Source organism: Rhinolophus hipposideros, assembly GCF_964194185.1.
Source record: "Rhinolophus hipposideros genome assembly, chromosome: 23".
Taxonomy (NCBI): domain Eukaryota; kingdom Metazoa; phylum Chordata; class Mammalia; order Chiroptera; family Rhinolophidae; genus Rhinolophus; species Rhinolophus hipposideros.
Window position 1 is genome coordinate 26325434 of NC_138069.1, and position 14477 is coordinate 26339910.

The window sequence follows — 14477 nt, forward strand, 5'->3', positions numbered from 1 at the left end:
ATTGCATTAAATCTGTATATTGCTTTAGGTAATATGGCCATTTTAACTATGTTGATTCTTCCAATCCATGAGCACGCAATGTCTTTCCATTTCTTTTTGTCTTCTTCAATTTCTTTCAAAAATGTCTTATAGTTTTCAGCATATAAATCCTTCACATCCTTGGTTAAGTTTATTCCTAGGTATTCTTTTTGCTGCAATTGCAAAGGGAATTATTTTTTGTATTTCTTTTTCTGAGATTTCATTGTTAGTATATAGGAATGCAATGGCCTTTTGTACGTTGATTTTGTAGCCAGCAACTTGACTGTGTTCGTTGATTGTTTCTAATAGCTTTTTGATGGAGTCTTTAGGGTTTTCTATATATAGCATCATGTCATCTGCAAAGAGTGATAATTTAACTTCTTCATTCCCAATTTGGATGCCTTTTATTTCTTTCTCTTGCTTGATTGCTCTGGCAAGGACTTCCAACACTATGTTGAAAAGCAGAGGTGATAGGAGACAGCCCTGTCGTGTTCCTGAACATAGAGCAAATGGCTTCCATTTTTCACCGTTAATTATGAGATTAGCTGAGGGCTTGTCATATATGGCCTTTATTATGTTAAGGCATTTTCCTTCTATACCTATTTTATTAAGTGTTTTAATCATAAATGGATGTTGTATCTTGTCAAATGCTCTTTCTGCATCAATTGATATAATCATATGATTTTTGTCCTTTATTTTGTTTATGGGATGTATCACATTGATGGATTTGTGGATGTTGAACCATCCTTGTGCCCCAGGGATGAACCCCACTTGGTCGTGATGAATAATCTTTTTAATGCATTGTTGTATTCGATTTGCTAAAATTTTGTTTAGGATTTTTGCATCAGTATTCATCAGAGATATAGGTCTGTAGTTTTCTTTTTTTGTGTTGTCCTTAGCAGGTTTTGGTATCAGGGTAATGTTGGCCTCATGAAATGAGTTAGGGAGTACTGACTCTTCTTCAATTTTTTGGAAGAGTTTGAGCAGGATTGGTATTAGATCCTGTTTGAAGGTTTGGTAGAATTCACTGGTGAAGCCATCTGGTCCAGGACTTTTGCTTTTGGGAAGGTTTTGGATGACTGATTCAATTTCATTACTGGTGATCGGTCTGTTTAGATTTTCCAGTTCTTCATGGTTCAGCCTTGGAAGGCTATATGTTTCTAAGAACTTGTCCATTTCTTCTAGGTTATTGAATTTGGTGGCATATAGTCCTTCATAGTATTCTTGGATGATCCTTTGTATTTCTGTGGTGTTTGTGATAACTTCCCCTTTTTCATTTCTGATTTTGTTAATTAGTGTCTTCTCTCTTTTTATCTTAGTGAGTCTAGCCAAGGGTTTGTCAATTTTGTTAATCTTTTCAAAGAACCAGCTCTTTGTCACATTAATTTTTTCTATTGTCTTTTTGTTCTCTATTTCATTTAGTTTTGCTCTGATTTTTGTTATTTCCTTTCTTCTGCTGAACTTGGGTTTCGCTTGTTCTTCTTTTTCTAGTTCTTTAAGGTGAAACATGAGGTTATTTATTTGGGATTTTTCTTGTTTCTTGAGGTAGGCTTGTAATGATATAAATTTTCCTCTTAAAACTGCTTTCGCTGCATCCCAAAAATTTTGGTAGGATGTATTTTCATTGTCTTTGTTTCTATGTATCTTTTGATCTCTCCTCTAATTTCTTCTTTGACCCAGTAGTTCTTTAAAAGTATGTTGTTTAATCTCCATGTATTTGTGTTTTTTCCTGCTTTCTTTTTGCAGTTGATATCCAATTTCAAAGCTTTGTGATCAGAGAATATGCTTCGTATGATTTCAGTCTTCTTAAATTTGCTGAGGCTGCTTTTATGTCCCAATATATGGTCTATCCTTGAGAATGTTCCATGTACACTAGAAAAGAATGTATAGTCTGATGTTTTCGGGTGAAGTGCTCTATATATGTCAATTATGTCCATTTCATCTAATGTGTCATTTAGGGGTGCTATTTCGTTATTTATTTTCTGTTTGGATGATCTATCCATAGCTGTCAATGATGTATTTAAGTCCCCTAGTATAATTGTGTTTTGGTCAATTTCTCCCTTTAGTTCTGTTAGTAGTTGCTTGGTATATTTCGGTGCTCCCTGATTGTGGCATAAATATTGATGACTGTTATGTCTTCTTGTTGTATAGTCCCCTTTACCATTATGAAATGTCTATCTTTGTCTCTTGTTATCTTTTTCACCCTGAAGTCTGTTTCATCTGATGTCATTAAGGCTACACCTGATTTTCTCTGGGTACCATTTGCTTGGAGTGTCAATTTCCACCCTTTCACTTTGAGTCTATGCTTGTCCTTGTAGCTGAGATGTGTCTCTTCGAGACAGTATATGGTTGGGTTTAGTTTTTTGATCCAATCTGCTACTCTGTGCCTTTTTATTGGTGAGTTCAGTCCATTTACATTTAGGGTGATTATTGATATGTGAGGATTTCCTGTCATATTGATATGTGAGGATTTCCTGTCATTCTGTCTTTAGTTTTCTGGTAAGGCTGTGTCTCCATTGTTTCTTTGCCTTTTTGTTGTTGTCTATTATTTCTGTGTGGTGGTATTCTATGATTTTCTCTCTGTTTCTTCTTTTATATATTTCAGTTCTGGATTTTTTTTGAGTGGTTACCCTTAAGTTTATGTAAAAGAAAGTTTGATATTTAGAGTATTCCATTTTCTTCAGCATGCTTACTTTCTCCATTCCCACATTCTGATTCAGGCCTTTACTCTCCCCATTTTTATGTTTTGGTTGCCACAAATTGTCCCTGTTAATGGTGGTCGAATAGCCTCCTTTAGTATTTCTTGTAGTGCAGGTCGTGTATTAGAAAATTAAGAATGAAATAACCAACTTAGGTAGTAGAGTTGACCAGATGGAGGAAAGAGTCAGTGACAGCGAAGATAGAAACCTGGAAATTACACAGATGGAAGGCTATATGTTTCTAAGAACTTGTCCATTTCTTCTAGGTTATTGAATTTGGTGGCACATAGTCCTTCGTAGTATTCTTGGATGATCCTTTGTATTTCTGTGGTGTCCATGATAACTTCCCCTTTTTCATTTCTGATTTTGTTTGTTATCCATGGCAATTACTGATTTATTATTTCTCTTCCTAGACATCTACAGGAGTGGCTTCTGCAACAGGTTGATAGGAAGAGGTCTTTCTTTTGTTTTCCAGTAGTTGTTGGTAGAATATTTTATTTTCTCTCTGACTGCAGCCTTTTTTTTCTCTCTCACACGGTAGTGCTGTTTTCTCTGCACTATTCCAGCTTCTCACACAATGGGGGGATTCCCTCGGAGATGGGCTTCTCCTCTGTTAATAGTTTGCCTGGGTCACAGGGCGCAGTGTCCATGTGGGGATGCGGAGAGCTTTTGAAGTTCCAAAGCTCTTTCTGCACCAGATTCAGAGCCCATATGTTTCAGCAGTTCTGTTTCCTCCTGCAGGGATCCACCCAGATAGGTGGGGCCAGGGGTGGGGTGAGTTGTGAGAGGTGGCCCAGAGCAATGGCAGCGAGCACCACCACAGCGGGTCCTGCTTCCACAGCTCCCTCCCCTTTGCCGGAACTAGTTGGGCTGCGAATCTGTGTTTGCGGTCCACAGTTCTCAGAGCAGCAAATATTCTGCTCTTTTGATCTGACACTGCTACTGTTCCGCTTCTAGCACCGGGCATGTGGGGGTGGGGCGAGCTCTGGGAGGGTAGGGAGGGGGCGGCTAGTCTCTGTGCCTAAGGCTTCCATTCTCCGCTCGGCAGTGAGGGCTTAAACCACCATTTTCAGCCTTCTTCCCTCAGTCTTTTCTCCAAGGTCTCTGCCGTGAGCGTTGGGTTCAGCCGTATTATATGCTGCCCCCTCAGCCCTGTGGGCCATAAGCGGAGCCCTAGCAGTCCGAGTTCTTCCCTCTCGATTCTCCCACCTTTAGGTGAATGCAGTAGTGGGCCTCTCGTCTTGCCTGTCTGCTGTGCAGGGAGTCCTTTGTGGAGTTATTGTTCTTTGATTAGTTGTAAATTCCAGGGGAGCTTTACAGAGGCTCACCTCACACCGCCATTTTGATGACCTATATCAAGTCTTGGAAATTTAAATATGGGAGATGAGGAGAAGCTTTCTGGCAACAGCCAGAGGTTAGAGGGAGACATTTTGGAGCAGGGAACTTCCCCTGAACCCTGAGGCTGGGTTCTTCCAGAGCCAGCTGTCAGAGGTTCTCAGCAGGTGGTGTCTACACTGCAGATGGAAAGGGGAATGTTCATCACAGTTGCAAAGGAGAATTCACATTTCCTCTGTCTCCAGGTCTCACACACAGGATGTTCCTCATCTGTAACCCCCACTTGCCAATAATGTGGTTGTCATTTTCTTATTAATTATGTGCTTCATAATAAAAGTAGCAGCAGCTATCCCACCTCAAATTATGGAAAATTGCAGCTGCTGATGGACTTATACCTTTGAGTTGCAAATTTTAATTTTTTACCATGCAGCTTGGTCTGCACTCTTAGTTGAAAATGACAGAAACTCAACTCAATTTGGCTTAAGCAGAAAGGAAAATTTCTGACTTCTGTAAATGGGAAGTCCTGAGGTGGTTTGGCTTCAGGCATGGCAGGATCCAGGCACTAAAAGGAGAAATGTGTTCCTCGATCTCACCCTCATCTCTGCTTCATCCTGGGTTAACTTCAACCTTGGACAGGCTTTCCATGTGGCCCAGCTGCTCTGGCTGGCATTTTACCCATCAGACTTACCCAGCAGTCCGAGCAGAAACACAGCAATTCCTCCCCATAGTTCCTGCAAAAATTCCAGGGCTAATGCCTATTGATTCTGATTGACTTGACTTAGGTCACGTACTCACTGCTGACCAATCCCTATGTCCAGGGCTGACTGTCTTCCCATTAGCCAGGCTGGGCCATGTGCTGCATGAGATAACAGTGAGGCAGAGGTGGGTCCTGAAAGGAAAACTGTTGGAGGGCTATCCCTAGAAAAAGAAGGGAAGGAAGATGGGCAGGCAAAACAACAACAGTCTAATATTCCACTATAAGTTGTAGAGTCTTTAAAACATGCATAAATAGTAGACATATGGAAGGCTTAAGAACATGGTGCGGGTAGAGTCATTGATACAATGTCAAATAGGAAAGATGGACCTCAACCTCCAGGACCCTTTGCACCCCACCCTCTGGCCTCAGCCCCTCACAGAATCTGACCTCACACCTGCCTGTCGCCCTCCAGAACCTGAAACGAGTGGCGGAAGTATGGATGGACGAGTATGCCGAGCACATCTATCAGCGCCGGCCAGAGTACCGCCACCTCTCCGCTGGGGACGTAGCTGCCCAGAAAAAGTTCCGCAGCTCCCTTAACTGCAAGAGTTTCAAGTGGTTTATGACCGAGATCGCCTGGGATCTGCCCAAATTCTATCCACCCGTGGAGCCCCCGGCCGCAGCTTGGGGAGAGGTGAGTCTGGAGAGCAGGGCCTACTATATAATTGGGACCCGAAATTCTGTGCATGTAGGGCCATCGCAGACGCTATAAGCAAACACGGCAGAAATGTTCGTATATCATGTATCGGCCCTGCTCACAGGCTTGCTCCATTGTCCCATCAGATTTCACTTAGGGGTTCAAAGATGAAATTACTGAAAATTTTAAGATAGCGATAGCAGAGCTTTAAGCTAAGCACAGGCCCTTCTGAGCATGGGGCTGTGTGACTGCCCACGTCACACACCCACAAAGCAGGTCCTGCTGGAGGAGATGGTCTTACCAGGGGAAAAGCGCTCCATCACCGACCCTGGTTCCTGGACCTCTGAGCTGAGGGGACCCACTCACTTATACATGGATATATTGGGTCTGGGGGAGAGGGTGCATAAGAGCTGGAGCTCCTTCAGTTGCAGGTGAGAGAGTTGCAATTTAAGGTGAAAAGGGGGATTTATTGATTCTTATAGGAACCTTGGATGGCTGTGGCTTCAGACACGCCTGGATCCAGGGTCTCAAATTATGTCAGTCTTTTTCTCCTGCTTAACTTTGCTTCCTCTTGTGTTGGCCTCATACTGAAGGTAGTAAGATGGCTTCCAGAAGCTTCAGGCTGGCAACCCCCCAGCTTGGCCAACCCAGCAGAAAGTATACATCTTTCCCAGTAGACCCAGCAAAGAGCTGGGAATCGGCTGTTAATCTTGGATTTTCACCAATCACTGGTGGTTGGAGGAATAGAAATCAAGGGCAGGATGGATATTCTGACTGGCCAGTGGGTGGGTGAAGAGCAGGAGCCTAGGAAAATCAGGGTTCTGCCTGAGGAAGGAAATGTGCTGGGCCAGCAGAAACAGCAGGTGTGACTTTTTCAAATTCACACAGTGAGTTAGAGGGACCTTCCTGACTAAGCTGTCTAGCTACCCCACTCAACACCAACACGAATATTCTAGAGGAGGTGTTGTAGTGACTCTTCTCATTGAAGCTCCTCATTCTTTGCCCGCTTGTGGGCTTTCTCCCCTGCGCTAGTTCCCGTCCTCTGAGAAACAGACACCAAGGTGGGATGAGACATGCAAGGGACTTACTGGGAAATGCCTGAGAGGAAAAATGAGAAGTGAGCTGTGGGACAGACAGTCTGCCCCCTGGGAGACGGGAGGAAAGACGGCTGGGGTAACAGGAGCCCCAGGCCACAGGGAGGCTCTACAGAAGTTTGGCCAGCTTCATGAACAGTCTTCAAGCCAGACTTCCTGTCAGTCATCCAGCATCTCCCAGGAATGCCTGCCCTAGGCTCTCTGCTGCCCTCAATTGGTGGCTGGAAGCAGCCGTGGGAAGCGTGTCCTCTACTTGGCACCAGTGGTGGGTTCTGAACATAGCAGCTGGGCAGTCAGGCTCCCGGCAACAAGACGTTGAGGGGCACGTTGTCACAGCTGTCACTCCCCACCCCTCAGACAAAATGGAATGTGACACCTAGCACGGTGGCGGCCCTTAGTAGGTGCACTGACCACACAAGCATCATAGGCCTTCACACTCCCACCAGTGTGTGTGTTCTTCCCACTACACCACGCCCGTCTCATGAGACCACTGTTGTTCTTTGGATCCTGTCACTTCTTGCCACTCACCTGCCCCACTAGCAGAATCCAAGACCCTGCAGCAAAGACATCACGTCCTTTTCTAGGGTGGTTTTCAAGGTGTGGTCTCTGGATCACCTAGATGGGGGTAAAATTGGATTCTCTGGGAATGGAGCCAGGGAGTCCTCCTTTTAACCCCCCTCCCCTGCAGGTCCGCACCATACCCTGAGACTCTGCGTGCTCTAAGACAAGCCGGGTGTAGAGGAGCTCCTCTCTGTGAACAGAGTATGCCTTTGCTGAGGGCACAGACACTGCCACCGGCTAGGGCAGGCTGTGTTAGGAAGTCCAGAACTCAGCCCACCTGATGTCTTCGCCTTGGTTCCCTCCCCCAGCCCCGCAGGGGCCCCAGGAGGTGTCTCAGGTGCCTCACTAGTCACTCTTTCCCTCTTTCCCATCCAGATTCGCAATATGGGCACAGGACTGTGTGCAGACACAAAACATGGGGCCCTGGGCTCCCCACTGAGGCTGGAGAGCTGCGTCCGCGGCCGCGGGGAGGCTGCGTGGAACAACATGCAGGTAAGGGCCACTCCTGGGGGCCGGCAGCCAGGTTCTCTGTCCCGTCAGTGGCAGCCTAGATGTGTTCAGGGCTGCGAGGGAGAGGCCACGGGTCAACACTGAGTGGCACAAGTCAGCCCAGGGGACGAGTTATAAAAGCTTCCTGAACCCCTTCGAAAGAGGAATTCTTCCCACGGCAGTGAAACCATCAACCTGGACTGGTGGTTACCAACAATGCACACACAGCTCAGATGGCCTTCACCAAAAAGCGAGAGTCACTGGCTCACGTCACCGAAAAGTTTAGGTGATATCACTGGGGTCACTCCAGGGTCGTAACTCTGCTCCCGCGGCTCTTCCCATGTGGTGGCAGGTGTGACACTGGCAGCAAAGGCTTCCAGCCCTGCAGTGGGAAGGTATGTCCCTTCCCACAGTTCTGGAAAGCCCTGGGGCTCTCACATGTTGGCTTTCCTGAGCCAATTACGGTGGGGATGCAATACTGTGCTCAAATTAATCAGGCCTGGGTCACACGGTCACTTCTGGAGCCTGGGGTATGGCCAGCTCCACCTGTTGGTTCCCCAAGGGATCCTTCCCAAGAAATGCTATCGGAAGATTGAGGAGTGCCAGGCAGCCTTGCTGGAAAAGCCGCCGCTCTCAGGAAATTGCATTTAACTTTGCATGATCCCGTCCTCCAAGCAGTTCACCCTAATGTTAAATCACATGGCATCTGCTGACTCTTGGTTGGAGGATACATTGTCATATTCTCCTCACCGTGGGTTTTCTGCCATTTTGCAAGTGTACACTGATAAAAGCCTATAATGTGGGTCCACTGCAAAAACAGAGCTCGAAAGGGATGCCTGCATCCTCGCTGAGAGTGGACGGCTCGCCTCTCTGACAGTGCCTGCCCCTCCCTCGGAAACGCTTGCCGCTCTCCCTCATCCTTCCTTGATAGCAGTGCTCCTTAGCTCCTTAGTCAAGCGCTGCTTGACTAATTCTTCTGAATTCTCCAAGGCCATGAGATGATGTCTAGGATTTGTTTCAAAATAAAGTGGGGGTAAAGTTGTAACAAGACTCACCACCAGTTTGTCTTCCTGGTCGTGGAAGCTGGGCGTTGGGAACCAATGTGATCTAGATACTTTTTTTCTGGACCTCTGTATTTAAAATGTTTCATAATTACAAGACAAAAGCAAGTGTCCAGGCTTTGCCATCCCTATCGTGCTGTCCCTGGGTGTACAGGTGTTCACCTTCACCTGGAGAGAGGACATCCGGCCTGGAGACCCCCAGCACACCAAGAAGTCCTGCTTTGACGCCGTGTCCCACACCAGCCCTGTCACCCTCTATGACTGCCACAGCATGAAGGGCAACCAGCTGTGGAAGTACCGCCACGTAAGGCAGGCTTTGTGGGGGGTAACGGGCCAACCTGCTTGATTCCCAGAAAGAAAGAAAGGCGTGTAGTGCCCACTCTTCCTCCCAGCAGAGCCCACTCACTCATGCATGTGTTCCACAAACCTACCACGCCTGACTTTGCACACATCCAAGAGAAGCCAGAAATCCACATTTTTTGTGAAATTTCTAGAATCTTCAATGTTGGCAACTGAGTCCATTTAAAAAAAAAGAAAAGAAAAAGAAGAAAACATGAGAACCAATGAAATTTGACTGGAGACAGGCAGTGATTAGGGCCCAGGCCCGGAGGTGCATGCTGCACTTCTGCCCACATCCCAGTGGGTATGACTCGGGCACATGGCAACGCCAGCTGCAAGAGGGCAGGGCAGTGTGTCACTGTGTGCTCAGGAGACAGGTGTGCCTCACTGCTGTTACAGCCACTGCTGTGTGCTCACATCCCCAGCGCTGCCCAGCTGACCATCTCTGTGTTTTGTAGGACAAGAGCCTGTACCATCCCATCAGCGGCAGTTGCATGGACTGCAGTGTCACGGACCACAGGATCTTCATGAACACCTGCAACCCCTCCTCTCTCACCCAGCAGTGGCTGTTTGAACACACCAACTCAACAGTGTTGGAAAAATTCAATAGAAACTGAGCGCACACATCCCCTCGGCAGGCCTGGGGGGTCCTCCTTGGCACTCACTGCAGCCTTCCTCTCCCAAGGGAGACAGGGCTTCTGTGGGCACCACAACGTAAAGGTGCTGGCCAGCTGCTTCGGGGTGAAGGGGCTCTTACAGCTGGTGCAAGGTGTCTGTCTGCTCCTGGACGCCCTGACGTGTGGCGGTAGCATGGAGAGCAGACCCCACAAGAGGCCCCCACGAGAACGCAGCCTGCTTTAAACCCAGATGGCATTGTGGAAATCCGGGAGGGCCTTTTCAACTTTGTCACCATGTTCCCTTGAGCATTATGTGGGAGAAATGCCAGGGCAGCCCTAGGCCACCCAAAACTGAGTCCTACAAGGTCACCTAGCCTTCTGATGGCTCGTACATGATGGTCGTTTAGAAAGAGAGGCAAATTTTGCCTGTTAGGGGCAACTCTTAGCACCATTGCCACCCAACTGCAGAAGGAGAGAAGGAAGTTTCCCGGGGCCACTGGTTTCAGCCTGTTAGTGTTTGCCTGTCGTGGGGGTAACTGCAGTTACTGTCCAGCTCCTGTTCTCTGTCACAGCCCAGGTGATACAGTCGCAGGCCATACCTGGGGCCCTCAGAGTATTCAGTACTGAACACTGGCCAACTGCCAGGCCTGGGGTCAGAAGCTGCACCCTCAGACATTCATTTGCAGCTGTGGACATATAGGGTGTTCCCCCTTGCTCTCTGGGTACTTGAAATGCCCATTTTAGGGCCTTCCTCGCACAAGGACAGCCCAGCCGCCAGCTTTACAGGACTGTGTTTCAGATGGCCTTGGGCCTATGGAAAAGGCTTAGTAGACGTTCTCCAAACTAGAAGTTCTGGTTGCATTTCCCTATCAGTGTTTCCATTCTCTCTCTCTCTCTCTCTCTCTCTCTCTCTCTCTCTCTCTCTCTCTCTCCCTCTCTCTCTCTCTCTCTCTCTCCCCCCCCCACCCTCCCTCCCCTGCCTCAAGAGAGGAACAGGTATGAAGTGCTCACCTCACACAGTCTGGAGGCCTCCCAGGGGGACCCTGGCCAAGATGCCCAGCCTCCAACCTCATCGTGGCTCCTGTTCTCCTATATATAGAACTCTAGAACTTCTAAAGAACTCTGTGATTGGATCACAAACTAGAATGCTACATAGGATCCAGGTATACTGGCATCCAATATGGATTTCTAGACTGTTGTGATTAAAGGAGCCAGCCAAGTGTAATACAATCAAGGCAGCCCCCAGCCTAGAGACAATCTGAAATCCCAGGTTGGTGGTGTTGGGGGGCTGTGTCCATCAGCTTCTAATAGAGGCCTTGGTAGGGCATGGTCCTCAATGCAGACCTAAAGCCCTGCCACCTCCCACCACCATCACAGCTGCAGTGGAAAAAAGAACCCAATATCCCAGGACCTGGTGCATACCCAGCTCCATGCCAGTCCTGCCTGTTTACCTTTTGCTTTGTTAATTACGTGTCAAACTCCCAGAGGGCACCCAAACTAATAGGAAGCATTTCTGTAACCAGCCTGCCACCCACTGATTCAGAAATGGAAATTACATTCTACAACCTATGGCTTCCACCAGCTAGCCGAGGAAATCCTTGAAATCCGTATGCCAATTAGAGTTGGGTCTCTCAATTGTGTCATTTACCAATTAAATAACAGACATAAATCTGGGAGCAGAGCCACGAATGTGCTTGTGAGATGCTGGCTGGTCTCAAGGCCATCAGTGATCTGGGGGTGAGAAGCACTCGCAGCCACAACCACCCCAATTAAGCGTGCAGCTGGCAAAACATCGCTTCTACTGCCCTCGCACAAGCCCTGCTCTGGCCACCTGTCTGCAGGAGAGGTGGCCCTGTGCTTGCAAAGCTTGCTTTGAGCCCTAGTATCTTTTGCAAATGAGTGTTACTTCTTCAGAAGTGGCCCTTGGACAGGAAGGACTTAAAAGATAAGGCCCCTTCCAGAATCTAGGATAACAGCAAGTGCTGCAATTCAGAGTCGAGTTAGGATTCATCATCAGAGAGCAATGCAACATCATTAAAATAAAAACCGTGCCTTTTTAAAAAGAAAAAAAATGCAAATGTACAGCAAATCCCTAAACTTGAACCATTTCCTAGTGCCTTTGCTAGACAAACATAAAGGGGAAGGGTTGGGGGGAGAGCAGCGTTTTGGGTGGTGTATGCAGTTCCTACTGGATGAGTGTGTGTTTATTAATGTCTAATTTCAGGCAGGAGCCGTTGGGCCTAGAGCAGGTTCTGAGGCGGAGGAGACTCCCAAGGGCAGAGGCCAGATGTTATCCTAGTCAGTATGAGTGACACTCCAGGTTAAAAGGGCAGCTGGACAGCTCGTTTAGTCTGTGGCCTGGAAGAGGGCCCTGCTTGGAGGCCGTGCTTGCAGTCCCCCATCCCAGCCCCAGACACAGTGCACAGCACTGGCTGGATTTCCGAACGGTCCCACTCCAAATGGGTGACAGTGTCCTCGGCACGACCAGGGCTCACGTGGAAAGCAGGAGCAGCAGCAAACAGTCCTCAGCCTTCCCCTCTCCTGTCCTTTGGGTCTTGTACTGAGTCTGGTTTCACACCTTCAACAAGGGATGAGCACTCCAACATTTGTCATTGCTAAACCCGCGTCTGTAGGTGCTGGCTGTTGAAACAGTATGTAATAGGGGATGGAAGGAGACAAGGTCATTGATTGCTTAGCTGACCAACTGGTTGATTGCAAATACTCGCCACTCATTGTTTTGGCCTCATTTGTGAAATCCAGCTGTGTCAAGGATTCAGGTTCCTACTCACACTCCCAGCTGATGCCCTGATAACACGGCCAGGAGCCTGTGGAGAGGCAGTCAGTCAGGTAAGGGATGAGAACGCGAACCCCTCTTCCTCTAAAGCCTTTATTCTGAGCATGAGGTCGCAAAAAAAGAGTGGCTACAAAGTAGGACCGTGTGGCCCACCAGCGGCCTGTCCAGAGGGGGACTCCAGAAACATTTCAGAATGGAAAGAGCGAGAATCTCTGTTGTATAGTACGAGACCTTTGGTGGTGGCTAAAAATGCAGGCGCGTGTGTGAAAAGCCATCCCATCTTATGCCTCCAGTTGGAGCTCTCAACCTTGTAAAACAGTCCAGGAGCTGTTGACTCTCCCCTGTAGGAGGACACAGTTTAGAGGCTGAAGGGGATTCATCTGTTGAAGAGATCTGATGTTTCTCCAGGGGAGAAAGCAGTTCTTACTGAAGATGGGGCATATGGATTCCCAAAGTCCACATTACATTCACGTTTCAAACCTCCTACCTGTTGATTCCTTTTTTTTTCTCCTTAACAAATAGGTGACATCCTTGAAAATGGCTCCATATTTGTTTCCGTGCATCTCCATGTCCCAGTCTCTGGAGTCTCAGAAGAGTGGCAAAGCACTTTACAGTAGTAACTGAGAAACCTGGAGTTCTGGCTTCAGTGATCCCCAGTTTTTACAGATGGGGTGATCTTTTATAATTCCTAGGAGACGATGATTTTTTTTAATGTTTTCTGATTTCTAAGTGTGGGAGAGGGGCACAGAGTACAGTCCTGTTCTGGAATTCTCTTCTGCTTTCAACTGATGCTCTTTGTGAAAATCCAAGTAATATTTTAGTTCAAACTTGAGCCAAGGCCCACTGCCACCTCTGGGGTGGGTACTGGACCTACATTCCAAGTGACAAGGTCCTCTTAACATGCACTCCCAAAATGGCTTTGATTCAGCCATGCCAGGTAACAGGGTCGAGCTCCTGTTCTGTTTGGGTTTGAAGACCTGGGGTCCCAAAATTACAGGGGACTCCTTGAGAAGTCAGACTGGGGTTCCATAGAGAAAGCTCAAGACCACCAACCTCTCTTCTCCTGCCTAAAAAGTGAGCCTTTGTGAAGAAGTGACTTATATGTACAATTGTGATTGTGATTGTGGTTGAGTAAACCTCCAGACTTTCTCTAACGTGGTCTCTGGTTTATTCCTGGTCATGCGCCATTCTCCTTCTCCATTCTATCATTCCCCACATATTCATTGAGCAACTTCTCAGTACCCAGGCCCTCTGCTGGGTACTGAACAAATTCCCAACAGCCATCCTTGGGAAAAAGGCAGACCTAAAGCAATTAACCAAGCTGATGTCAGATGTGAATAGTTATGAAAGATATAAAACAAGATATTTTAGACACTGGGGAGGGTGGTCAGGGAATATCTGTCTGCGAGAGCTGAAAAACAAGTGTGAACCAAGAGGCAATATGGGTGAGAGAGTTCCAGGCAAAGGGAACAGCTGGTGCAAAGGCCCTGAGGCGGGGAGGGGTTCCTATGTTGGAGGCACAGAAAGAGGTGAGCTCCCAGAGTTAGGCAGGGTGGCTCCCAACGGGTTTTACAGACTGCACCCCAGTAGTGGACAGTTTCAGGAGGGTCGTGACTATATGAAATAAACTTAGCTCATTTTGATGCTCACCCATCAGCCACAAGTCCCTACTTAACAAAACATTTTGATGCTTTTGAGGATTAGATGTGTGTCAAGCCTTGTGGTGGCCCGGCTCTGCAACCGACTCAGTGAGATTTTGTGCACATCCTGACCCCTATCTAGGCCTCAGTTTCCCACAGTAAAATGAGGAGGTTTGGGTGATGCTTCCAGGTCTACCTGTGGTCCTACAGTTGAGCCTTGTGAGGCTGCAGGTAGGTGACTGAGCAGAAGCCACCCACTGGTGCTGTCATGAAGGGCCCACCAGAGGGCGCGATGGACCACGGATTGGAGAAGGCTGATTTACAGAAAGCGGGAATCCACTGGTCACTGGCAGGCTTCAGCCCTGGGAGGGATGGTATTTTCTTTTGTAACTTGTAGTTTTGGTTTGGTTTGGTTTGGTTTTGAAAAATCTTTTAT

General features: G+C 47.5%; 1 protein-coding gene across 2 annotated transcripts in view; it reads left to right on the top strand.

Moving 5' to 3' along the window:
- GALNT10 (polypeptide N-acetylgalactosaminyltransferase 10) overlaps window positions 1-14142 on the top strand; it is a 189362-nt gene extending 175220 nt beyond the window's left edge. The window contains exons 9-12 of one of the 2 annotated variants that reach the window (XM_081035187.1): window positions 5222-5443; window positions 7477-7593; window positions 8806-8955; window positions 9449-14142. In XM_081035187.1, the coding sequence (XP_080891313.1) occupies window positions 5222-5443; window positions 7477-7593; window positions 8806-8955; window positions 9449-9607 (648 nt within the window). In that variant the 3' untranslated portion in view covers window positions 9608-14142. The remainder of the gene's footprint in view (window positions 1-5221; window positions 5444-7476; window positions 7594-8805; window positions 8956-9448) is intronic. The other variant, XM_081035188.1, reaches the window with a different exon arrangement.
- Window positions 14143-14477: the final 335 nt, after the last annotated feature.